The sequence below is a fragment of the Thamnophis sirtalis genome, unplaced genomic scaffold (genome assembly GCF_051295495.1).
Source record: "Thamnophis sirtalis isolate CommonGarterSnake01/CBP01778 unplaced genomic scaffold, rThaSir2_p1.2 scaffold_6, whole genome shotgun sequence".
NCBI classification, from domain to species: Eukaryota; Metazoa; Chordata; class Lepidosauria; order Squamata; family Natricidae; genus Thamnophis; species Thamnophis sirtalis.
This window is the reverse complement of record NW_028261386.1, coordinates 60,484,082-60,511,998: the sequence shown is the minus strand read 5'-3', so window position 1 is coordinate 60,511,998 and position 27,917 is coordinate 60,484,082. Positions and strand designations below refer to the sequence as shown.

At 35.2% G+C, this 27,917-nt stretch overlaps 1 protein-coding gene across 2 annotated transcripts in view; it reads left to right on the top strand.

Moving 5' to 3' along the window:
* The window catches only part of LTBP1 (latent transforming growth factor beta binding protein 1), a 208,087-nt gene that overhangs the window by 128,179 nt on the left and 51,991 nt on the right, over positions 1-27,917 (top strand). For both annotated transcript variants that reach the window (XM_014058956.2, XM_087717961.1), the window contains 7 exons: positions 4,007-4,109; positions 4,889-4,960; positions 10,940-11,062; positions 15,873-16,040; positions 16,975-17,202; positions 26,035-26,130; positions 27,562-27,687. In XM_014058956.2, the coding sequence (XP_013914431.2) occupies positions 4,007-4,109; positions 4,889-4,960; positions 10,940-11,062; positions 15,873-16,040; positions 16,975-17,202; positions 26,035-26,130; positions 27,562-27,687 (916 nt within the window). The remainder of the gene's footprint in view (positions 1-4,006; positions 4,110-4,888; positions 4,961-10,939; positions 11,063-15,872; positions 16,041-16,974; positions 17,203-26,034; positions 26,131-27,561; positions 27,688-27,917) is intronic.

Here is a 27,917-nt window from a genome sequence, read left to right as displayed (position 1 = left end):
AGTATTACAGCCTATATTCTTGCCTATAATGAAGTTTAGAATCTTACTGAACTATGTTTTGGGGGTTTTCTATTGAGTCTAACCAAACTGAAGATTAGGCAGTTCTGTTTCTTTCCCAGTGCAGGTTTGAAACCTAGTTTCTAGATAGATTAAGTTTATATATTTTTATCATACAGTTCCTTAATTGCCTTGGCTTGTAGCACCAATAGCACTGAGTGACAATGTCTCATATAATTATTGTCAGCTATTTGAGATTCAAGCTATGTTGGACTATAATCAACCCATGACTGTTTTTCTGAATTCAGTGTGTCATCAGTGCTATGGCATCTGTAGAATAATTTTAACTTTTGAATTATTTTCTGAACAGTAAATTTCCCAATGAGTCTAAATTAAGCACTTATCTGTAGTTTTGATTTCTTAATTTTCAACATGCCACATGTGGTACACTGTATTTTTCAGAGTATAAGATGCCCCCCCAAAGAGTGTGAAAATCTGGGTGCGTCTTATACACTGAATACAGCATTTCTGACCTACCGAAACCAGCTTCAGCCCCCAGGAGCACTCTACAATCCCCCCAAAGCTATGCATGCCCCCTTCTCCCCCCCTTTTTTTTGCAAAAAGCGAGGCGTGCAGAGGGTTTGGGAGGCATGTAGAGTGCAAAACCCTTTTTTAAAAAAAATTACCTCTTCAAAATCATGGTGCATCTTATACCCCGGTGCGTCTTATAGTCTGAAAAATACGGTAACTATTGGGTCTTGTACTTTAGATGTAATTTTCATTACATCAGTTTCAGATTATTATGAAATATGCTATTTTATATTCAGGAAGATATATCAGTAGTTCAATTCTATAGATTATGGAACTAAGTCATTGCATTTGATCTGAGTGTTATCCTACTATATTAGCTGTTGATATGGATAATATCTAGTCTAGGTTGGAGTCAAAACAGAATAACAGAGACATTCAGTGCATTAAATAAGGCATAGCTTGGAGTAAACAAACTGTGTGATAGATTATATACTTCAGAGGGGAGAAGAAAGTATTGCATTATTTTACTTTTTCTTCAGTTGATATCCAGAGTATGGTATTATATTTCTTCTATCAATACCTCTTGAATGTTACCACTTTGTTATGATAGAATTATGCAGTAACTTCAGTGATCCTTAAAATGATGCCAGCAGCAGAATAAGATTCTGATGGAAGGGGTCACTTTTGCTGGTAAAGTCAAAGTCAGTAACCCATAAAGGGGATAAAGACATTTAGATTGGGGGGGGGGACAAGCAATTTATGAAAAGAAATTCCAAATTCAGAAAGAAAGAATGGAAAACCAATTGTGTATAGTTTCTTAAAAATTCTATGGGCATAGATGTAACATTAATCCAGTTTGAGTGCCAGATAACAAGTCTGCCAGTATGAAAGAAATATCCTTAGTTATTATTACATCAGAGTATCATAAGCTGATCTGGAGGTGTCAAACCCATTACAGGAGGTGATGATGTGGCCAGAATAAAGTCTGGTTATTGATAATGCCAGTAGTGAAAGCAGTTCCATGACTGATGATGGACATAAGAACCACAGTCACAACATGGAATGTAAACTAAATCAGAGGGGTGGAAATTGAAATAGTAAAGTTGAAATCACACATTCTTTGGGACAAAGTGGACTGAAATCAACTATTTTAAATCCATTTTAACAAAGAGGCCTAGCTGGTGGGAGATTGTCAATGATCTTTAGGAGGGAAGGTGATGTTTGTGACCTTGAAAAACTACAACTCTTCCTAAAGAATCCCTCTCTGGATCCCTTATCATTATTGTCCAGTTGATAAGAGTTGTGGGAATTATGCTACAAAGTACCCTAGAGGAAATGGGTTATCTAGGCTCCTTTTAGTTGGTATTCATACATAATCACAGAATGGAAATAGTATTGGTCTCACTGATGAATGATCTTTGTCTGGACTTACATAAAGGTAGTGCACCCATTCTGGTCCTGATAGAATTTTCATCTACTTTTGATACTGTAAATAATAAAGTATCTGTCTGGATCACCTATGGTGTTAGGAGCTGTATACTGTATATGTATACAGTATACATATACAGTATACCATGGGTTCTAATCCTGCATTAACAGGAGGTTGCAGTCGGTGGTGATGGGGAGGAAAGGTCAGCCCCATGGCCTCACATATATGGCATACCTTAGAGGTTGATTTTTTTTTAATCTCTGTTGTTTAACACTTACAAGAAGTTTCTGGAAAATGTCAGCAATAGATTTCAGATGCAGTATCACTGGTAGTTGTCCCAGCGTCTGAAGGCTCTAGTGGCCTAGATGGGAAAAACTATGTGTGTGTAAGTGTGTGGGTATTAGTCAGCTATTAATCTGTAAAAAGATATGCAGCTCTTTACTCGGGACTTTTTATTCATGATTTGGTGTATTAAATAATGTTTGGAAAAGTTTTTGGAATTTTATCATCTTTATCCACTTGATCGGTTTTCAAATTCTGATGAATATGTATGGGAAGTTTTCTCTAGTGGAATATAAAAAATTCAAGTATTGCTTTTGTATCAGTTCTAGCTTATTGCTTCTGACTTGTTCAAACAGCAGCATTTGATTTTTAATGAATTGAAATAAATTATCATTAGAAGTCAGTGTTCAATCATCCCACAACTGCAGTGATATAATTGTACTATAGTTAATATGTTGTCTATATTTAATGGCTAATTTTTGAGTGTGGGCTGTTTGAGACATTGAAAAATTGGAAGAGAAATTTTGAATTTTGTGATAATAGTTAACATTTTTGGTTAGTAGGTTTGTATTTCTTTAAAAAAAAACAAGAACAGCTTCTTCTTGAATGTTTATAGTATGAATTTGAGGTGGTCAATTCAAAATTGAATCTTTAGGTCTGTTTTAGCTCTGTGTGTAAGTTATCCAGAGAGAGGAAAGGGTGTGTCTATCTTTGCAGTTCCAGCAATAAACAGAGCGTAAATTTGGCAGTGAGATGAGTAAGTAGAAACATTTTTTTAATAAATGTAACATAGAGGCTGGCAGAAACTATTCTGTGCAGTACTAGCACTATTTTTTCCTTATAAGAACAATGAAGAAAAGCATTTGTTGGTATAAAGAAGGATAAACAGGTGCCTAGGTTTTTGTTCACCTATAAGTTAATTTCACATCTTTCACACAAAAAAGCAATTCTTTCTAAGGCGGGTGTACTCTGTTGATGCTGGAAGGAAAGGCTTCTACATTTAAGGATATGCTAGAAAAAACTGGAAAATCTGTTAGAAGATTCCTAACATTCACCTATCCTGTAATCTAGGCTCCTGCTCCTTCCTGAACCAGGACAGCTGGCAGTACCTACTAATTCCCATTAATCCTCTTGACAATAATTAACATTTTCTATAGCATTTGGCCCAGGATTCTTCTGAACAGGTCAATGTTTTAGTACTGTATCTGTGTGATATACATCTTTTTAAAAATTCCTCTCTGATATAGTTTTTCTTTCTCTATGCAGTGATTCCAGTTGTTCCGGACTGAGATATTGGTTGTTTCTCTTACGTTTCAGTCTTTTAATCAGGATGTTGACTGTTTCTCACTGGCTTCTGGCATGCCATTGCAAACACAGAATTTTTAGTGGTATACCAAATGTCACTTTGAGCCGAATTCACCAAGTATATAGACAGACAAACATTTCAAAGTCAGGCATGGATAGAGAAGGCAAATGGCTCGTGTGATTTTAGCATGAAAAGAACATTGGAGCACCAAACAGGATCATGGATCAGAATTCTTGGGCAGCCATAGGAATAAATGAAGACTAATTTACAAAAGGTTTTTGAGAAATGTATTGTATGTAAAATGCTAATTCACACTGGAAAAACTGAAGATCTGAAGCAGTAGTTTTGCATTCTTGTGAATTTTAAAAGCCACCTGGTACAGAGTGATCCTGAATTAGCAGCATGGAAGAAGACATCTGTTCTTCAGAAAGACTAACTTGAGATTTTCCAACATTTTCCAGTGTAGCAAAGCACTTCCTGGCCTCTCCAAGCAAGAAGATTGCTGTGGAACTGTGGGAACTTCCTGGGGTTTTAACAAGTGCCAAAAATGTCCAAAGAAGCCAGGTAAGCTTTTAACAATATGTTTTCTGCTATTTTGCGTAGTATACATATATTTTCCTTTTAAAGAAAGTGGTGAAAGCATATGAAAACTTCTTTCCAGAGTAATCTGAAAATCAATAAGAAAGTTGGGTCTGTGCTACATGTCTCAAAGATCTTTTCAAATGACATTAGAGTTTGTATTGAAGAAAGAAGAAATAGGGCCCATTTACATTAATTAGTCTAATTAATTCTATTCATAATGAGACCCCAAAGAAGCAGAAGATTTCTCCTTCTTGGATTTGGTTGCAGTCTAGCTCACTAGTTTATTGGGAAGAAAAAGAATTCACATTCCTACTAATTTTATAGGAAAGTAGAAGTGATTCACTTATGGGTCTCCAATAACCCATAAGAGTAAATGAAAACAAGATGTTCAGAATTTTGACTTTTAGGTGATGGTTGACAGATTCGAGAGTTAGTTTCCATAATAGTTCTACATTTTTTTTTCAAATGAGGGAATATTGCTTGTCTGATAATAATAGTTGTTGGATGAAAGTAGACTTTTGTGGCTTCTGGTGTCCTGAATTCTGCTGCCTTCAAGACTGAAATACTTTTAATGCCAATTTGGAATAATAATTCACAAAAGCTAATTAGCAGCAGCAATAATATTAAGACATGCGTAAATGTTGTACAACCTTTTATTTGGGATCAGGATTCAATCCTTAAAAAAGTGGTGTGATATTAAAACAGTTGGATGATAATAGATGGGTCACTTTTTTTTCTGTTTTGTTTCCTGTCAAATTTAGCTTATTTTGGATATAGCCCGGTAGTGGATTGTCCACAAGGTTATAAGAGAATTAATGCAACGTTTTGTCAAGGTAAGACATTTGTATCATTTGTTTTGACTAATTATTCTGATTTAAAATTGTGTTTCTCTATTTATTTAATTGGAATTAGAGGGATACATTTGATTTAACCATTTTATTTGGAAAAAGACAAAATTCTACCAAAAAGCAACAATGATTATATAATTATCAGGAGCAAAAAACAATTTTAAGTGCATTATTTGTATGATTATCAATAAATACAATAATTATATATTATATTATTTGTATTAATATAGTATGAATTCCCAGTGCCAATAGCAGTGGCTAAGGTTGTTCACATTCAACCTAATTTAAAATCATAATACATATACATATTTAGTATTATGAAGTAACATCAAAATAATTTAAAAACTTAACTTGGGAATTTATAGAAAACCAATAGTTAACTAAATCCATCATGGTAAAAATAGTTTAATCTGATTATGAAATTGGTTAGGAGGACAGATATTTTATTGTAAATTTATTTAACCTCTGAAAGACCTGAGGAGAGAGGTGGGTTGCTCCCGATTTGGCCTGGATCAGGCAAACAGGTAGTAGCAGTGGCGGGAGACTTCGCCCACCCACCCAGAAACTTCTGTGCATGCGCAGAAGTGTCGTGCACGCACATGTGAACTGGTAGTAAAAAAATTGAAAACCCACCACTGCCTCAGGAGACTAGCCAGTGGAGACATGACATAATTTTATCAGGAGAAAATAAATGTATTGATCTAGTTCTTTTCTTAAGAATAACTTTTGCTAGCCTTAATGTACAGACTTCACCTATAATTTCCCCACTTCTGGGTTAAATGTTTTGGCCATGTACACTCTAGAATCAAACTTGCAGTGTCGGGTTGCCATCATGTGACACTTTGTGATGTTTTTCCCCTTCATGGAGCTGGGATGGGTGTGGCCCACAGGCTGCCAGTTTGACACCCCTACTCTAGAGCTAATCTGGAGGTTGCAAAAAATTTCTGGCCTAGGGAGACCCCTTAAATAGGCAAATTTCACAGTTTGAATACTATTACAAAAGCATTCTTAGCCTAAAAATCAAGTAGACTTTTGGAGGAAACAAGTTGGTTCTTCTGTTGTGTATTCTATACAATCACCCATTTCCTTCATTAAATTAAAATTAAAATATCACTTTGATATTGTGGTTAAAATATTTATCTAGAAACTAGGAGACTATGAGTTCTAGTCCTGTCTTAGACAGCTAGGTGACTTTGGGCCAGTTGCTCTTTCTCAGGCCTGCCTACCTGACAAAGAGCCATGGTGGCGCTGTGGTTAGAATGTAGTATTGCAGACTAACTCTGCTAACTGCCAGCAGTTCAAATCTCACCAGGCTCAGGATTGACTCAGCCGTCCATCCTTTCCAGGTCGGTAAAATGAGGACCCAGATTTCTGACTCTGTAAACTGCTTAGAGGGGTTGTAAAGCACTATGAAGTATTATATAGGTCTAAGTGCTATTGCTTATTGCGGGGAAATGAAAAAGAGGAAATAGTATTTATGTATGTTCATTGCCTTGTATTATTTATAAAATAATAAGGTGGGATAAAAATCTAATAAATAAATAGTGTATTTACCACAAATGCTCATACACTCATCAATCTTAAAAGGTCTATTGATTTCACATAAGGTGCAGTGTGTTGTATATGGGGCTGCCCTTGAATAGCATTCAGAAGCTTCAACTGGTGCTGTTGTGGCCCATCAGCTGCCAGCGGAACGGCAGCAGATTCAGACAGTGAGGAGGTTGGGGAGGAACATGGGCCAGGAACATGGAGTCTGGGGAAGGCTCTGATGAGGGCTCTGTGTCAGAGGCAGAGATGGGGCCAGGGCCGTCTGACAGTTATCACCTGTCTTTGGGGTCAGACATCAGTGAGGCAGACAAACAGCTGGAGCCTGTTTCCAGTGTGCATATGTGCAGAGTTTCCTGATGAAGGGAACAGCTAAGGAACAAGGGTTGACTTGGGAGTAAGGCCACAGATGGATGGTGAATGGCCCCTCCCATAGGGAATAAAAGAGGAGCAAAAGTGGAGGGGTGTTTGCAGCAGACAGTTCATTCCTGCATTCTTGCCGAGTATTGTGGCATCTGAAAGCTATTGGCCTGGCCACTCTCCAAGCCTGATAAAGGTTGGTAATTGTGAACTATCTTGAAAGACTGTGGGAGAGGAAAGACTTTGCTGGAGAGGAATTCACTGTAAATTAAATAAAAGGGGTTTATCGGGACGAGGATTCAGCTTCGTGCTGCTATGGGAAGCCTAGGTCAGAACAGGTGCAAAATGTGGCAGCATAGGTGGTAAACAGTGTCAGATATACAATTACTACTGCATGAGTTACATTGGTTATCGGTCTGTGTCTAGATGCAATTCAGAGTGTGGGTTGTCACTTTTAAAGATCTATATGCTTGGGACTTAGTTACCTAAGGGACCATCTTCCCAATAGATTGGCCAATTGGGTATGGCAGTTTGGACAGGCTGCAGGTCCTTTCAATCAAGGAATGTCAACTGGTAGAGATCAGGAGATGCGGCTTCTCTGCTGTAGCCCCTGCTGCTCTTTGGAACTGACTCCCTTCAGAGAGTAGAGTGGTCCTGTTGACCTTTCACAAGGTTTTAAAAGCCTGCTATGTTCCGAGGTCTGGGGACCCAAATGTGTTAAGGACCCCATTTCTTGTTTAAATTGGCAAATGTTATAATTTTCTTGGCTACTGGATACATTTATTTTTGTACTGCTTTTACTATTTTTATTTATAATTTTATTTATATTTTGCATTTATGAACTGCCCATCTCCCTCAAACAGAGACTGTTTGCAATAAGTCTTTCAGAATTATTTGCTGCCCAGTGTCACTGGGTTGAAATGGGTGGCTACAGAAATTAATCCATCAAATAAACACATGGTTGGATCAGAGTAAAAGAATCAAGAAGACTTAAAGTTTTGAAGGAAAATGATTGCTTTATGCTCCTCTCCTGAATCTTAATCCTCTTGTAACCTCTACAGCTGGTCTTCTGTTTGAAGTGAGCACTCCTTGTATTTCATTCAGTGTAGTTCTGCTGCCTGACAACTGAACAGGGACTAGCATTTTCATTCCAACTAGATGTCTGCATTATTAGGGTAAAGTAATGTATCTTCAGGAAATCAGTTTTAACTCTGTCGCTTACAGTGGTCTACATATAATTCTTTGTACTAAAGTTATAAGCTTTATTCATCCTTCCTCTTATCTGTGATCAGGTCAAAGGATTTTCTCCCGTTTGAACTATGCATTGCAATTACTGTTCATAGCTGTTTGATACATGCTTGGATTATTAAATAAAGTTTGGAATTGACTGTCAGTTAACTTTAACCATTTATTTACGTTTAGACATATCCAATGACATAAAATAAAAAATGGAAGCACATCTTGTTGGTTTTTTACATAGGTTGAAAGAGGGAGTATTCATATGTATTTCCTGCATATTCCATTCAGACATTTGTGCTACAATTTGTTTCTTGCATGGTTACTAAATTATAATTTTGTGGGAGACTGCAGTAGATGAGCCTTCTTATTAACACAGGAGCTTTATGTAGGTGCTCTAGATATCCAATGGATCCATTCTTTCCTCTTCATTGTTTAACACATTTAACATCTGTTGAACATCTAAATGAAGGTGCTGGTAGAGTTCATCAGAGGTTTTGGGGTGAGGTTTCCACAGTATGTGGTATCCCATAGAAAGGGAAGCATAGATGTACTCTATGTTCAAAATATCTCCCTTTGCTTAGAAAGTGAAGGAATGTTCTAATATTATAGAGAACCTCTCAGTTAAAATAAGTAGAGGAACAAATAAAAGCTGTGCAGTTGTTAATGTTTAGTAAATTCTCACCAGAAGAAGGGGAAAATGGAGATGCCTTTCAAAAGCAAATTACAGATATTTCCAAGAGGCCTGAAACAATAGGGATGAGGGATTTAAAGTCCCTTGTTATCTGTTGGGGAAAAACTCTGCCAGGCATGATGTTTCCAGGAAATTCCTTACTTGTCTTGCTGACAGTTTTCTTCTTCAGAAAGTGAAGGAAGGAAGGCACTAGAGGCGTAGACATTTATGTCCTGACTGTACTGAATCTCATTGCCTTCCCTACTAATTCCTAGCCTTGATGTTATCTTTCAGGTACACTGGAAGGTTTATTATTATTCTTGTGGGGGGGGGGGGAAGCTGGATAATATAAAAAAGATAATACACGAGTATTACAATACTCAGGAATCATGCAGCTAACTGCTAATATTCTTTTTATATTAAAGAATATAAGGGAGAACTAGGAAGTGGATAAATCCATGAAATTCTGTTTTTGGGTTGCTATAGGATACTTGTCCTATACTATTCATATGGGAGATCAGTTGTTACTAGTTTGATAGTCATGATCATATATTACCACCACAACTCTACAGGATTCAGTAAGGTTATGATGTTCCTTGCTAACTTATTTAAAACAATAGAACAATTTATCTATGAAAAAAAGTCCCCTTCCTATGTCTGACAGAAGAGTTGCTATATTATGTATGAAATTAATATTTTGCACAGTTGATTGTTCATATGATGGACAAACTGCAAACCTCTCTTCCTAAGGGAAGGTTTACACAGTTGCGATCACAGCACATTCTGATATTATAGTTCATTACTATGATGTACACTGTATTGTGCAATATAATCACATGCCTGTTAAGAGTAAAGTAAAGTCCTTGGACAAATAGTTGAAATAGGCTAGGAGGATAGTCTGTTCCATATGTCAAAATATGGGGTAAAATCAGGTTATAGTGACTAGAGTGATAAAATATAGATTTGATAGATAAAATGTAGTTAAAACATTTTTTTTTGGTTCCGTCATAGCACAGAAGAAGGTTCAATGAATAATATCAGGTTATTCAGGATTTTCTCCCCACGATGTGGATGTGTTTAAATAAAGACCATCCACTGTTTAATGAGCTCAATATAGTACTAGGGCCGTGATGGCAAACCTATGGCACGAGCCATATTTGCTGGCACCCCAGTCATCAGCTCCGGCGCATATGCGCATGCTGGCCAGCTGATTTTTGGGCTTCTGGAGGGCCAGGGGGAGGCCGTTTTCACCCTCCCCAGGCTCCCGGAAAGCCTCCAGAGGCTGGGGAGGGTGAAAAACAGGCCCAACGGGCCAACTGGAAGTTCAGAAAAGATGTGTTTCCACCTTCCGTAGGGCCTCCAGGGGGGTGGGGGGGATTTTTGCCCTCCCCAAGCTTCAGGAAAGCCTCCGGAGGCTGGGGAGAGGTCGTACACTTTTGCGCATGTGGGCAGGGAGGATTGAATTGGTGTGGGCATGCATACATGTACAATAGTGCGTACAAACACAAATATGGCACGCCATAAGAAAAAGGTTCGCCATCACTGCACGGGGTTTATGTAGTCTGTTCTTCCATTACAAAATTGTTGTCCTTTAAATCTGTTTCTAGATTATCAGAAACTCACACTGCCAATTTTTTTATGTATCTTGGTCTACTATTCCTTAAATTAAATTAATACTTTAAAACTGAGTATCAGATGTGGAGCAAACACATAGAATAGTTGAATAGTTCAGTAGTTGAATTATCAGGAGCATTTTATATGTTTCAACTGTAAACTCCATTATTTATTACTTAATAATTTCCAACATATCACTCAAATCACTTTCAAGTTCCTCACCTCACCTCACCTCACCTCACAGGGATGCTGTTGTGCGGAAAAGAAGAGGGACGTATGTTCGATATCTTCACCACCTTATTTGTAAAAAATAATAAAGGCAGGATATAAATAAATATAAACATTTGGTACACTTATATCTTACAAATTAATGCCACTTTTCTAGGCATTCCTTCTGTGTTTGAAAGAGATAGGAGAAAAATGGGGACCAGATTTGAGAACTGAAAGATTCTGTAATGTCTAGTGATTAATAAAAGTGTTTATACATATTCTAATATAGGTTTATTTAACTGACAATTAGTTGTGTTTCTTTTCAGACATTAATGAATGCCAGTTACAAGGGGTTTGCCCTAATGGTGAGTGTTTAAATACCATGGGGAGCTATAGGTGTACCTGCAAACTGGGATTTGTACCAGATCCTACTCTTTCCAGATGTATCCGTAAGTAACCAAAACAGTCCGTACCATTTAGTTGTGTGTTTCCTTTTTCCTGGTGTTCTGAAAATTTGTATTGGTCATTGTAAATTTAAATGTTCCTGACTAGAAGTTTCGCTTCACGATTTTGAATTGTTTTGATTTAAAAGTTAATGAGAAATGATAGTTCTAATCAGATTGTATGTTGCAATAGAATCCAGAAACTTCATTTTCCCAAATAAATAACAAAAACAAAGTAGATTCTGGGGGTATGCACCAGCAGACCATTTGCCAACATCTCCTGCCTCTGGAGTGAAGTTTAATCAGTGGCTGAGTAAAATAACTGATATTTCAACAGAGTTTGATTAAAATGAACAACCATATATAAATTATGTTTTGATATCTCATGATTTATGATTTTACCAGCACTTAAATGCCCATATGCTCATGAAAGTAAGGGTTAGTACTAGTACTACTAATGCAGGGAGCATCCCAGACATATTGATCACAAAATCTTTGACATAATTACATTATAAAGCTTTGTTTAGCTGCATCTGCAAATACAATTACATTGTTAATTTGATCAAGAACTGAATGGGTTATTAAGGATCATTCTCCTTCACCATTAATAATTACTTTACTAGGTCTGTTATTTTATCATATGTGGAATGCTATGAATGCTTCAGTAATGATCAGGAAGAACTATTTTGAATCTTACGTGAATACAATTTTTCCTTTCCATTTATTAAAGCTTCCTAACTTTGATAAGAAGACTTTTAAAGTAGCCACAATGTTTTTAAAGGGTTGCTTGAATAATCAGGGAGAGGTATAATGCTCGTGGAAAGTCTAAAATATTTCTTCCAGATCCTTTTCAAATCATGTAAAGTCCTGTTATATATTTTAAAAAACCAAATCCATTCTCTATTAGTAGTCCCTTAGCTTTGCATATGTATAAATTATTTTCTTCCTAAAGTTTTAATAACCCAGTGAGGAGCTCAGTATGCTCAATAACTAAAGCATGTTTGTGATTTATTGCAAAGAAAAAAAATAGAAACACAAGAGGGGAAAATGTAAAGAAGGATTCTGAAAAGGTGGTTGGCTGAATTTTTTTGGTGGAATGAGCCAAACTCCAACAATTTGTTACAAGTCCCATTTGTGGAAACCTTTTGCTAAGAGTTGTAAATTAAATAAAATAGAGCCTTGTTCTCCTTGTTGCAGTCACATTTTAAATAAAAGCCTTTTACATGATGGAGCTCTCAAGTGGCTCATAAATATATCACATGTCCAATTCAAATCCAATTGAGATGTCTGCTTGCATGGAGTAATATAAGTCAGTTGAGCAATCTGAGCTCAGAGTTTTCAGATAAACAAGTGTATTTTCCATAGTTGAAGTGATCCTTTCTCCTCTCTGCCAAGGTAATGAAAACTGTTATTAGGCATATCTTTGACCAGCCAGTTCACATGCTATTTTTGCCAATAAACACCTGGGAATGACGAGATTTTTTTGTATAAAGAAGAATAAGAAGATATGGGTTGTTTTTGAAACTTGGAAAAGTGGTTGAGGAGTAGAGTGTAAAACTTGACATTTAATTTAGTCCCAAGTAAGAATCACTTTATTTATGCATGGGTAAGTAGTGATTTCTTATCAAGGTTAAAAATATAAATTAATTATTGGAAATAAGAATAAGCATCAAGTTGCATGGTGCCACATGCAAGGATATTGTGTCAGCTCTCAGTGATATAAAGTTGCTGAATTCTCATTTTCTCTGCCAATTAAACATTGTTTGGTCTCTGGCATTATTTAAAACACGTGCTGGTCTCATTGCTTTATTTTTTAGATCATAACAGTGATTGCTTCGCTCATTTGTCAGGCCTGCAACCCAGAAGAGATGCTGCCCAGGGCGCATCTGCCCTCTCAAAAAATGCACTTTCAGTTTCTGGTGTGCACATACACACAACCCAGCTATTCTTCCAGTTACTGGCATGCATGTGCGCATGATGATCAGCTGGCCATTGCGCATGCTCATGGAGGAAATCATGCACCAAAGCCAGCCGATCATCATACATGCATGCGCACCAGAAACCCAGAAGAGGAACAGGTGATGCCGCTCATACCAGGTGACATGCTCTGTGTGCCACTTCAAGCACGCGTGCCATAGGTTCGCCATCACAGGATTATAACAAGGTAGGGAATTATGACCCCTTTACAACTCATTGACTTCAAGTCTCAGAATTCCTGAGCCATGCTAACTCAGGAATTCTGGGAATTGAAGTCCACAGGTTGTAAAGAGGCCATAATTGCCCACTCCTTTATTTTATGTTTGCAATTGGAAGAGTTTTACACACACATAGGCCTTTTTTTTTTTAAAAAAAATCTATTTCAGAAGAATGAAATGACTATGACTTCTTGTTGTGCTGGAGATTTCAAAAGGTTCCCTTTCTTTTAACCCAGTACTAGAACAAATATATAATAAAAGATGCTTTCTTTCTTCCTTTTCCCAAAGCCAGAAAATATAGAACTTTTTTAAAAAAAATAATAGAGATGGTAACTGAGCAGTCATGCAGTTGCATATGGGAAAGCTTTGGTGAAAATTTCTTTTTTTAAATGATGCAGTGATATGTAGGGCATATTATTTGAGTCCCGAAACTAGAGGAGTGGGATTTATGTGAGAAGATAGCAATACCACATAATGAAGTCTGCATACTTTTTCCTACTTGGACAGAATTAATAATGAATCTTGAATAGGATTTTTTTTTTACAGAATCCCTTAAACCTTTCTTATTTTTATGTGTTACTAGAAAGACCAAGATTGGGAGAAAAGCCTTATCTATTTATGGGAATCTTTGGGTCTAAAAGCCACCTCTTTATTAGAAGTGGGCTCTTTTGCTCATGGGTAATCTAGGCCATTAAAAAATGTACAATGGAGTGCAACACATGAATTTTCTCATTGAAAGAACTGATGTCAACTATAAAAGCAACATTCTGAAAGAAAGCAGAGTTTCCCGAACACTCCCCCCCCCAAAAAAAACCAAAGCAGGACAAAATATTAACACCAGATTGTAGGCAGATTTGTTTTAAGAAAACTATATTTGATGGAATGTGCCTGACACTCTATGATCACTTCATAATTGTATTGTGTTGCTGACTTTCGTGCTCAGTAGAAAAATTATAGGCTGTTTCAGGCTAGACCCCTAATAATCGTTTAACAAGATAGTAAATAATACAATGTGACTCTTTATAGGTACACTTCTGTTTTAAAACATTTTGAAGCCCAACAAATATATTGTCACTTTTTGGGGGGATTTCTCAATTTCCAAGTGAGAGATAAGTTATTGTGTACAAATATATCTACACAGTTCCCTTGAAATACAGGAGCTATATTTAAATTGATCATGTACCTTAATTGAATTATAATCAGGCTGCATCTGTAACAAATTGTTTCAGGCCGAAATGTTTTCTTCCTATTTTTGTTTCTATGCAAATAGAAGAAGATAAAGAACTTTTTCTATGTTTGTTTGTACTTGAAGAATTATGAAGAAAGATGGTCTTTGTTAAATTGAAGAACATTTAACAATTATTTATTTAATGTCCTGTGCGTAATTTACAATATATCAGAATTTGGGTGAAATCTACCAATTACTGCTGCTGTGCAACATCTGTTAATTTAATTGGATAATTGATAGATTGATTCTTAATAATTCCTTGGGGCTTAGGATAGAACTTTTGAACCATTCTTTTATAAATTAAATATGTATTCTGCTAGAAATCAATAAAACACTTTGGATCTAAACAAGTCTTGATAAGAAGACCTAGGAACTTCTTTGAAAAGGCAGAATATCTTTTAAAATAAAATTTTGCAAAATCTGCAAAAAAAAATCACTAAAATGAATATAGCTAATCAGCTGTAAATTTGATAAATGTTTTGGTTTTTTTGTAGGAACGAAGAAACAGATTAATTTGTGTGGAATATAATTTATAACTTGATCCATCTTGGTGACCAGGCCTTAAACTTTTGCTCAGCTATTATCACATCTGATTTGGCATTCTTATTCATTATATTTTTTTCCATATTTTAGTATGATTCAAATTTTCTGACCTGCCAAGATAACTTGTTTTATTTTTATAGTATCAAAAAAAGATACAATATATTCTAATTTCACTTTGACTCCTTGCTATCTGTTCTTATAACTATGTTTTTTTTTAGAGTAACAACAATAGAACAGTAGTTCTGTTAACTTAAGGAATTTCAGATTTTGGTGATGTGAATTTGGAAAGACCTGCAGAAGAAGAACAAAACATTGGGAACGATGATAGTGCTTTAGCTGATTTTTTTTGCCAATGATTTAATTTATGTGCATTGATTGATTAGAAATGACTTTTGTTTCCTGTTTCCTTGGTGACCTTAAATGATCTTACCTATCAAGTCAAAGTTGTCATTTTGTAATTCATTTGTGACATAGCTTTGTAATGTGAGTGTTGGAAGCGAATGTGTGATCTGACAACATTCTGTATTTTTACTGTTCACCTGCTTTAAGCTTGCTTAGGTGCTTCTGCATGGGAATAAGGCATTCTCCTAATTCTATGTTATTGGAGCATGGCCGCATCTAATTTGAACACTGGCTTTTACTTCTAAACAATGTGGGCTTTACTTTTGAACTGTATCAAATTGTCAGATATGACTTATGAAAAATGTTTTGTTTCTAGACATCAGCATCGTTTTGTCTCTAATGATGTGTTGAAGGGTTTTTTTTCTTATTTGGTGGTGGAACTCCTGTGGTGTTTCTCTGTTTTGTTTCTCAAGTAAACTTTAGCATCCTCCTTCCCTTTTTGCTGCAGTTGATAATCCCATGGTCACTGAAGAGAAAGGGCCTTGCTACCGGTTTGTCAGTGCAGGAAAGCAGTGTATGCACCCTCTCTCTGTTCAGCTCAGCAAGCAGCTCTGCTGTTGTAGTGTTGGCAAGGCCTGGGGGCCCCATTGCGAAAAATGTCCCCTTCCAGGAACAGGTAAGAGGTTCCCAGAAAATGGATGTATTTGCACCCATGTATAACATACCACATAGATAATAATCTAATGTCATTCACCCATAATCTTATATTGGTTGTATCTCTTATCATTGGAAACTGCAATAGATGAGGTTTTTTTCCTTCTATGTTTTGCAATGACCAGTTTTTCAATTACAAAGCATTTGTTGAGTGATGTTTGTTACTGCATAATTCATTTTACAACATGGTCATAAATGCATTAAAACGGGTATGTCTCTTGAGAATTTTCTAAAGGGATATTGTTCATGTTTAGACTTCAAAATATACTTTGTAATTATCACAAAAGTGGCTTTCCTAAGGCTACTTGTCTGTATTAGGTGTCTGAGACAACTTAAGGTGGGAAGAAACTGTGATGCTAAGGATGGGATACCAATTTATTGTAGATGAAACATGGATGGAATTAAAGGAGAGAGGGTTTTTTTTTTGCTTCTGAATAAACGTTTTGTGTGGCAGAAATAGAATTTTCAAGTCATTTAAATAATAAATTGCCCAACCAACCAAACAATATGTTGAACAATAAACTTATATTGGGAAATTTGATTTTGAGTAACTAATATAGCTTCCAATCTACTATTCCAAGGCTGCACCAGAAGGGAGAGAGAAGGTTCAAGACTCATGTGGTCCTGAACCAGAATTTAGAATTCATTTTAAAAATGCCCATTGTTTGGTTGAATTTATTCTCAAATTGAATCTTTTTCTAGGAGGAACAAAATATCTTCCCAAGTAATTTATGCAATATTACTGTCATGTAATTTGTGGTTTTGCCTAACAATGGAATACGTAATATTTATTGTTTTAAAAATCGTGCCAGATTTTCTTTATTATGTTTTCCAATGTGTCAAAAATGTTACATTTTTAGATTCTTAAAAGGAATGTTTTCCCATCCCAAATCTAGCTGCTTTTAAGGAAATCTGCCCTGGTGGAATGGGCTATACGGTTTCTGGCTCTCATAGAAAATATCATCACCCTGCAGTTAGAGTTCATCCACCTGTCTCTGGCAAGACCCAGATTACTCATCCTGTTGCTAAAGGTCCTTCTCCTCCACCTCTCCCAGCAAAGGAAGAGCCAGTGGAGGCACTGACCATCTCACAGAAAAGTGAGCCCGAAATGGCTGTGAGAGAAGGTGAGAGTGGAAAAGGATTTCTATATGTAGTTTAGTGTGTTTTTGAGTATGTTCATGTGTTTCTTATTTTCTGTGTATTTCTTACAGTGTAAAGTGCTTGTATCAAATGTGATGGCCTCCCAGCAGCCTATCAAGTATTTGATTGTATCATTTATTATAGGAACTGGTTTCAGATTCTACAACTTGGTGCATGTAAAAAATATTTAGCCCTTTGGGCAAAGAACTGAATCAGGTGACGTACTCCCAGTAAATTATACATTTCTTGCAGATGTATGCATGGGAGTAAATCTTAATTTTGTCCTTCATTATTTTCCTCTACCCAATCAGAAATTGAATTCTTTTGAGTTAAATGTTAAATGTTTGGAATCTTCTACGTTTTCCAAATGAAACACAGCTTTTCACCATTGCCAAAGTTTTCACCATTGCAATTGTTACCCAAAGTATTTCTAGATGTCAGTTTTGTAGTTTTATGTCTCAGTCTTTGCATGGTTCCTGCAAATGCCTTTAAAATCAGCTGCTTCTAAGTGTCCTGTTTTTTTTAACATGCTTAACATCAATGCAAACAAAAAGCAAAGAGCTTGCCGCATGTGCAGAAATAACTGCATTGCCAACACGCTATTGGTGAACAGAACATAGACTGGTAGATGCAGAGTGTTATGTGGAATGTTGTGACTATTTTGATTTTGAATTATTGCCTTTCCAGAGTATCTAAATGTGGTTGTATGCAAATGTGTCTTGCGTGGGGATTGAAATAATGCAGAAAGCACATAAACTACAAATTCATTGAAATGACTTTGAAACCCTACATCATATCTACAAAATAAATTCTTTTGAGCTGGAAATTTATGCCTAAATATGTTTAATTTAGAAAAACGGGTCCAATTTTGCATAGAATATCTTCATGTTAATGTTTAATTGCCACTTAAATTGAGATTTCTGTTTTTAATTATTATATTCATACCTTTTAATCTTTGAAAAATACATTGTCAACCTAATGAACATCTTGAACAGATCTAAATCCAATAAGATGAGGTTTTGTTTTTTTTAAATGTATATAGCTGCAAAGATTGGTATAAAAACAGCTTAAATTAATGTGATTTTTTTCATGCTAATCTTTATACTGTATTTGTTCATTTTAAAATGTTCGTGATGGATTCTGTGTTAATAACAACTGATCAAAATTTGTTTTCCTATTAGTAGTTTTGTATGGAATTTCTTTAAACCATAGATGTTTCCAGAGTAGTTAATATCAATGTATATCAATGTTAATATCTCATTAAAGCTTTATTTATTTGTCCTTTAAGTCATGGGAGTGGACAAACTGTCCCAGGAAATGCTAATACTAAAGGTAAAATATTTCTTAAAACGAGGATAAAGTTGAGACTAAGCCACATGATAACGAGCACATCAAACATTACAGCTGACTTCACTACCAACCAGTTGTCCTTTTGCTCTTTCATGGAATCAAAATAACATTTAGCTTTTATTTGGGTATGCAGTAATGAGTATCTCATTTGAAGTTAAAAGTCATGCTACTAATATCAGTAAGACTTCTGGTGCACATTGGGTTTAATATTCTTTGATTTTACCATCTGAATAAGAATATTTTTTGTATGTAAATAAGCCATTCACCACTTCTCATATGACGCTCTATTAAAAGTATCAATGACACTTTTCTGCATCTAAAAAATCAATATAGCTTATTTTTCATTATATCGCTCCAAATATTCTAAAATGTCCAGCAGATTTCTAATATTGTCTTTTAACTGTCTTTTAGATAAAAATCCATATTGTCATGAATAAATCCTTACAAAATTATTTTTAGTCTATTAGCTAAAACTGATGTGAAACAGCTTGTTGTCATTATTAAATAATGATTTCATCGTATTTGTTAAAGTCAAATCTAATCCTCTTTAGGTATTAATGCTATATTGGCTTCTTTCCAAGTCTCGAGCTTCTTTCTTCCCTGTAGATAGAAGTTCATTGTGTTTTCTAAAGATTGTATCAACTAGCCCTAAAATGTCCATTAAATTGAAGGAAACATTTTGTAGTTTATTCTGAATGATGTTACTATTTTTCTCAGAATTTTTGTCTAATTGCAGAGAGATCATTAAGCAAAATATGCAAAGGAAATAATACTTTTTGTTATGTCCCTTCTTCATTTGCTTAATGGGTTTGTTCTTTAATTTTAAATTAAACTTAATATTTTGCTAATTCAGTTTTGATGATATTCCAGTTCTTTCAAGTATCTTTTATTAATTTTCAGTGCTAGCAGAATAGATTCATTTTAGCACAAAGGATTGAGAAAAGATATACACTTTGCAGTTAAATTCTTTTCATTTTAGATCCTCTTCAGTTGTTCCTCTTTCTCCTTTTCTTTATTTCTTGAGCATGCAGAAATAGTAATTATTTAAATTCCATTTTTGTTTACAATTTGTGGCCCTGACATATATGGAACTAATTTCATGCTGTCTACATGTACTTCTCTAGACTACTCACTTTTGTGGTCTTCAAACTAAGCTATATGAAATATCAAGTAGTTGCATTTTGATGGACCAAAATATTTGAAAACTTTGTTTATCCTCATAAATAATTTTATGAATATGCCTATTTTAATGAGTGAGTCAATGTGCAGACTGAGGCTTAATCCAGTTATTAGTGAGATATCTGCTTTGAAATTGCATCATTTTAGAATATAAAATAGACATTTTCAGCTCATGATAATTTCTTAGTTTCATATCACAGGAGCTTATTTTCAGGAGAGCATATGCGCTCAAATGCCTGATTGGGCTTATTATCCGGGGAGGTCTTATTTTCAGGGAAACAGGGTAGAGCTCGACTTGCAATAGTTCATTTAGTGACAGTTCAAAGTTACAACACTGAAAAAAGTGACTTATGACCATTTTTCATAGGTATGACCTTTGCATCATCCCCATGATCATGTGACCAAAATTCAGATGCTTCGTAACTGGTTCCATGTGATCATCTTTTGCAACCTTCTGACCAACAAAGTCACCAGGGAAGCCAGATTCACTTAACAACCAAGTTACTAACTTATCAACTGCAATGATTCACTTAGCTGAAACAAGAAAAGTTATAAAATGGGGCAAAACTCACTTAACAACTTACATGTTTGGCTCAGTTTTTGTTATCAATTGAGGATTACCTGTAATGAAAACTCTGGGAAGAAATTAGTTACATTTTAAGATTATAATATTATAATCACTGGTTAATATAGGTGTTGGTGAATATTCTCGTAAATTTAGCCCATATTTCATTTGCTAAAATATTTATTTCAAGAACTAAACCTTAAATCATGTATTTTTGATTGTTCGGGCAACCAGTTCAGGCTTTCTATTCAATAGAATTCTTCCAATAACTAAATTTGCTGACTAAAAATCTCATATAACTGTGATGTTCAAACATGTGTTGTTATTCAAGTATAATGCTATAATAATATAACAAACAAAAGGCCAAGGAGAATCAGAATTGAGGATTTTCTATTCTCTCGGTAGTCACCAATTAATTAATTGGATAATATTTTTAAGATCCGCTAAAATTAAAATAAAACAACCTGAATACTATTTAAAAGTATACAGTTTTGTTTACACAGAGATCTTTGTTCTTGTCATTAGTTGTCAACAGGAGAAATTATTCTAGTTCGCAGGTTCTTCAATTTGAAAGACCATAAATGCCACATTTATTTTTGTTTACAAAGTTTGTTTACATGACACCGAGAGAGGATTAAAAACATGCCATAAATAAGCAACTAAAAATAAATTTTAATAGGCAACTGTTTAGTAAACACCAAAATATTATATCCCTAATTAAGTTCACAAGAGGGCCTGGGCCTGCTAACCATTATAAAATTGGACCTGACAACAGTCAGTGATAGACATGAACACCATAATTCTTTTGATTTTTGGCAGCTGGAATTGCATTTATTTGTCACTGATACATCTCTCTGAATTTAACTAATCATTTTGAAGATTGACTTTTTTTGAAGTTACTTGTTATTTGTCCCAGCTTATGCCAATCTAGCAGTTCAAAAGCATGTAAAAATGCAAGTAGAAAAATAGGAACCACCTTTGGTGGGAAGGTTTCAATGTTCTGTGTGCCTTTGGCACTTAATCATGCCGGCCACATGACCATGGAGATGTTTTCGGATAGTGCTGGCTCTTCTGTTTTAAAATGGAGATGAGCATCGTCCCCTAGAGTCGGGAATGACTAGCACATATGTGCGAGGGGGACCTTTACCTTTTTAAACCACTAGATGTGAGCAGATCTATGTTTGTTTCTTCTTATTTCTTACTTTCCAAAGCTTGTTTTGTCTAATTTCCATGTTAATTTTAAAGTTTACACGAAACTCATCAGGCGCCTAGCCAATTTTCGCTGTGTCAATCTTGGCTGATTGGTATCTCGTCAATTTGATTTGTCAAAAAGTTAGCAGACTGGCATCTAATTAGTAGGACTGTGCTGCTAGTACACTTCAGAGCTTGGAATAGAAGGATTGCCAGAGTTATGAACTAAAGTAGGGGTCTCCAACCACGGCAACTTAAAGACTTGTGGACTTCTATGGTTAATTCCTTCTACCTTTTATGTTAATGTTAATTGCAGGAAGTCTTTGGTCTACACTGATAAATACTATTATTGTTTTTTAAGCTAAGGCTGCACTCTGCCCTTGATTTGCAGGATAGGCTAATGTGTCTGTGAGATCATCTTCTCTGTTTCACCTGAATTTTTTAAAATTAAAACACATTCATTCTTTTGGGTTTTTTTAATGGAAGTTGGCATACTGAAAGCCATTCTACTGACCAATACACCTATACTGAAACTTGGTTTTAGATTTCATGTTATTTGGCTCAGATGTTGGAGACCAGCAATTTTGTTGATATTTTGAATCTCTGCATCCAAGCTGATATTGCCCTTAATAGCTCTCCCAGCCATTCTGATCAATCGTAGTATGTATCAGATTGATTATATGGCAGATTTTATTTTGCTGTTATGCTTTTGAGTTACTGCAAAAGTGACATCTTTCAGTGAAAGATTTCTGCTGTGCATCCATGTCAAAATTTAATGCAACTGCTAGAATAGTATTTACTCTAATTAGAATGGAATTTGCAGAATTCATTAGAGTTCTTGCAAAATTTCTACTTGAGCAATTGGTCCTTTCTTTGGTGGAGATAAGTCAAATAGTTGGCACTGTTGTTCAAGAGAACAATCTTTTCAGTCCCAACTGTTTATGGTAAAGCAATATTAAGAAGTTTTCAGAAACAAATAACATTCTTAATATGTAACCATCTAGAATAGATACAAGGGATTAATCATTGCATAGAATACTGTCGACAAAGAAAGGTTTATTCACACAAAAATGGGATATATATGTAGAGTTATTCATATATATTTTAACTCAGATGTTATTACACTTGAATCAATGAACAGCTAAATATAAGTCATTGTTAAATGGATTCCAATTGTTGCACTCTGAGAATATACAAAAAGCAATATAGCAATAGCACTTCAACTTACATACTGCCATATAATGCTTTACAGTATTCTCTGAATAGTTTACTAAGTCAGCATATTTCCTCCAACAATTTGGGTCCTCATTTTATGACTTTGGAAGGATGGAAGACTGGATCGAACTCCAGACTGTGGGCAAAGTAAGCCTACAGTACTGCATTCTAGCCACTGCGTCACCAGGGCTTAATGTACAAAAAGAGCTTTGTAGTGTACTTTAATGTAGTTTTTTGTAATACAATAAAACTGACCAGCTTTCACATTTAACTGGAAAACCTGACTACAACTGCATTCAGTAGCAAGGATGGTGAATTAGAATAGTAATCGAGATAACTGATGTGATTTCTATAATTATATGACTAATGTAAATTTACCCAAATAACTTAAATCCATATTGAATGAACATGATTGTCCCCCAAATAGTCATTTAAATCAAGATTTACTGTATTATCCTGCTTATATTATAACATGTTGCAGAAACTGAGTCCAAAAAGTTAATACTTTCTACTTGTTTGGTTTTTTAAAGCAATGTATTTATTAATTTCCAATATCAAATGTTAAAGTACAAGCTGACATAAAAGGAAGAAGGAGTAACAAAACAAAAATGACAAAAAAGATATTTTATAGATTGGTGTTATTGTTTAAATTTACAGAAAGGTGGTTGTACTATTGTATTAAAAGATGAAATGTATTATTGTTATAAATGATTTTTACATCAGTTTTTTGATGTAAAAAGTTGCTAGTTTCTACTTGTAAGGGAAGTGTGTTCAATTATCTATCATTTCCACAAATTATAGATCCTATGGATTGAAATAAATGTTGAATGGTAATAAATATCCCAGTTATTGCACAAGACATTAGAGTGGATAATTTGGATTTTATTGACAATATTAATCAATAATGCAGCAGTCTAGTGAAGTTTAGAAACAGTGCAATATTTCTTATCTGTAATTTAATGCTTAAAACCTGCTATATGGCACATTGTTTTTGTGTTACAAAGTTCATCAGAGGCTATTTATTCTGCCTTTTCATGGCCAGGCAAATAGGTGTCTGTTTTTAAACCTTTTAAGGTATTTGCTGGAGGGGGAGGGGATTCTTCTTTTTTCTCTTTTCCCTTTCTCTCTCTCTCTCTCCTTCTGCTCTCTTTCTGCTCTCTCTTGCTCTCCGTGCTTTCTGAATGCATTATTATTTTCTACTGGTTCCCTGCTTTTTTGTGTGCTTTTAATTATCTATGAAAGACATTACTGAAGAATGTGATCTAATTTTAAATAAATAAATAAATAAATAAATAAATAAATAAATAAATAAATAAATAAATAAATATTATTAGTCATGGCAGAGAGGAGAAATTACACTCCTGATGTTCTTGCTTTGGATTCACCAGAAATGTTATGTCTGCACTCCTAATAATAATAAGAATTGTTTTTCCGATAGAAGTACAACAAAATTTAACAAAGCATTTCCTGGCATGAATAGAATTTTTTAAAAAGCACAATGAATCCTTGTGGTCTTATGAATATTAGTAGACAGAATATTTTTCATGCTGTTTCGCTGCCTCCTTTACGTTATGGTAGACTGAGACTTCAGCATCAATCCAGACTGGACAACCTTGAGGATTGTACTTTCTGTTTGTGCATCCCCACCTGACAGCCAATAATGGGTATGAATGGTAAACTTGGGATGTTACAAAAGAAGGCAGGGATGATATTTTCAGATTCTTTTTCTCCCACTTTGAGTGGTTTGAGCAGAACGTAAAGTTGAAACCCAGAGAAGATTAAAAATCAGACTGTTTTTCAGGAATTTTAAGGTAGTCTAGAATGTTTTAAGCCTATTCAGAGTTTAAGCACTCATTAATACAGCAGTCTCCAGCCTTTCTGGCTTTGTGGACTAGCGGCAGGGGTGAGAAGTGAGGGTTGCATACGAGCGGCGGGCGAGCACACAGATGTGTGGCTCTATTTACATAGGCAGCAGGTGCATACGCGTGCCATTTGCACAAATGGAACTTTGCGCACACGCTCGCCTGCTGCTCGCACAATGGAGGAGTGCACACTCGCTTGCCCACTGCTTGCATAGCCTACTTCCAAATGGGCCATGGTGCCAGGCTATAGCCCGGTGGTTAAGACCACTACCTTAAAATCCCTAACTCCATCAGAAAAAACCCTCATAAATAAGAGTTTCTTCCTACTCTGGGGAACTTTGGAGACTGGATATGAATGTTGAGGCTGCAGATTGCCAGATTCTGCAATTGAGGGGATAATAAGAAAATCAGTAGAATGAGACATAAACATCTAATTGGATATATTTTACTTTGCCCATTCTTTTTTCAGTTTCTTGTTCAGCTTAACAATAATAGCTGCTTATTAGTCAGTTTATGAACCAATTTATTATTTTGGTTTTTGTCTTTTTAAATTCATTACAGTTTATATATTATACAATCTAGAAAAGCACATTATATAGCAGGTGAGTTATATTTTAGGAAAACTTTTCAATTTTCCCATGTTTTGAAGACTATTGCCCACTAGAATGGGAAGAGGATTTGAAAATTGTATATATTTCAGGGTCCATGCAATATTTCTGTGATATCCAATGAAGCCTTGGGTTATAGTCTTAGGGCTGATTAGCCCATTGAAATCTGTGGATTGTGTAGCTTATGCCCAAAAATGTTATATGCAAGAACATGGTTGGTGTATTGGCATATAATCTGCATATGCATATTTTAAAAGTGAACTGAATTGCAGAAGTAAATGTCTTGGAAGACACATACATATCCATTTGAATGTGGAGGCTGTCTGTTATCCCGAAATAAATAAGAAGCATGATTAGGTGATGATGCCTAGCATTTCTGCTGCAAACATCTTTTTCAAGCAATGCTTAAGCAATAAAGTTGATTGTCATGTTTTCTTCAATTATATGTGCTGCACATCATTCAATGTATTGCCATGTATTGGGTAAACTGTAATAAAGGTTCAAATTTAGAATATATTTCTTTAAGACAAGATACTTTAGGTACTTTTTTACTATTAATAACTATGCCTGGATGTTCATATTTATACTCCAATACCATCTGGAATCTTACATGTACTCTGGATATTTCTGAGGGTAAATGCAGCTTGCAGTATAAACTAGATGATTCCTTGTCACTTCAATTTTATGATTTGGAAGAAATTCAGTAGATACTTTTAATATGCATTGTTAAAATTGTTACAAATGAAGGGGATCTTAGTACATTTACATTGGTCCTTAATGCAGTAAGCTGTCTATATTTTTAGGAATGCCTATCTCATACAGAAATACTTTTCTTTCACTCAATAGTGGTGGAGAAAACCTCTCCTCCGCTGCCTGTAGAAGTTGGACCAGATGTCTCTACTTCAAGTGCTAGTCAAGTGATAGCACCAACTCAAGTTACAGGTATGATGCAAAAATCATTGGTGGTACGAATTGGTGCATATTACAACAACCAATGGAACGTTATTATCGCATCTTAGAAAGTACAGAGCAGCAGAAGAAAATAATGAACTCACAGGATTCATTTTTAGGTGGACAGAATGCTCTGTGTAAATGCCTGCTTCTGTGCTTCAATCCAATGAAGGATTTAGATGGAGAGATCAATTTCCTGCTAGTTCTTATATTCTGAAATGATTTCACAAGTTTATATATCAGCTGCAGTGATTCTGTTTGAGAGGTTTCAGATTTGTCCTTTAAAAATGCATATCTACCCATGTAGTTTATTTTAATATTCATCTCAAGGAATTGGGTCTTGCATTGCAATGCAGATATTCATTAGCATATTACTGTATATTACTTATTAACATATGCATGTAACAAAATGGTACAGAAGATGATCATACTCTTATTCTGTCCTAAGTTTTCACAAAACCTCCTTCTCCTTTAGTGCCTAGGACAACATGCTTCTAAAGTTAACCATTGGATAATTATTATCTAAATTCTATGTTTAATTAAATAAAGTATAAAAATCACAAATTAGAAAATTAAACTTCATTAAGGACTATGTTCAATACATATGCAATGGTGTGTGTGTGTGTTCCTCACCATATGACCAGTCCCTTAGTGATCATTTGAACTTACAACAGATCCCTCAAAACTACTTTATGTTACTACATTTTGGGTGCTCGGCAACCAATCTGCATTTATGGCCATTTGCAACATCCCACATGACTGCAATTTTTGATATATTTTTTTGGGGGGTGGAACTGTTTACATTTGATTTTTTGAAAGAAAGAAAACCACTCCATAGAGAACAATGGTTCACTATGATCATAGTATTCATTTTATGACCACAGCATTTGCTTTAGGATTGTTACATAAAAGATTGCAAGAAGAGTCCATAATTACAACCGTCATGACTTATGACCATAATTGCCAGACTCAGTTGTGGTCATAAGGTAAGGACCATCTGTAAGCACACATCACACATAGAGGGAGAGGGAGAAACACATACGTGTATTTGAGTGGTTTGGGTCTTACATATTCTAGACAATCTATTTTCCACTACTATACATGTAAATAAATTATACCATCCAGCAGTGGTATTTGGGGGTTCTACGAACTGCACAGAATCTTAGCTAGAGGTTCTCCCAACCCCCTGAGAATCCCCAGCAGCCCATCCCTGATTATGTGTAAATGCAACAACAGGAAAAAAGACCTATACAGGAATTTACCTAGATGCTTATATTATGTTGCACTTTGCTGTGGAATCGTTTTTTTAAAAATCCGAATTGATCCTAGTTAGTTTATGGTTTTTTTTATTCTTCTTTTAAAACTGATGATACGATGAAATGTTTCAAATGGTTTACTGCAAGTATTTTTTCCTTCATTTAGAAATCAATGAGTGTACAGTCAACCCAGACATCTGTGGACAAGGACATTGTATTAACTTGCCCGTGGGATACACTTGTTTATGCTATGATGGATATAGGCTTAATGATCAACAAACAAAATGTTCTGGTAATCTACATTCCATGATCCCAGTTGCTAACATGATGCATGTGAGAAGGTTCTGGAAAAATACTACTATTTATTTCTGTGTTGTGACTATAGCAAATAAGAATGGTTCTTCTCTTTCGGGCACATGGTATAATTTTAATTTATTTTCCCATCATCCTTCCCTGAGTTTCTATATATGGCATGCTTGGTTTGTTGATTTCCTTTATAGACACAAAATTATAATTTGATTT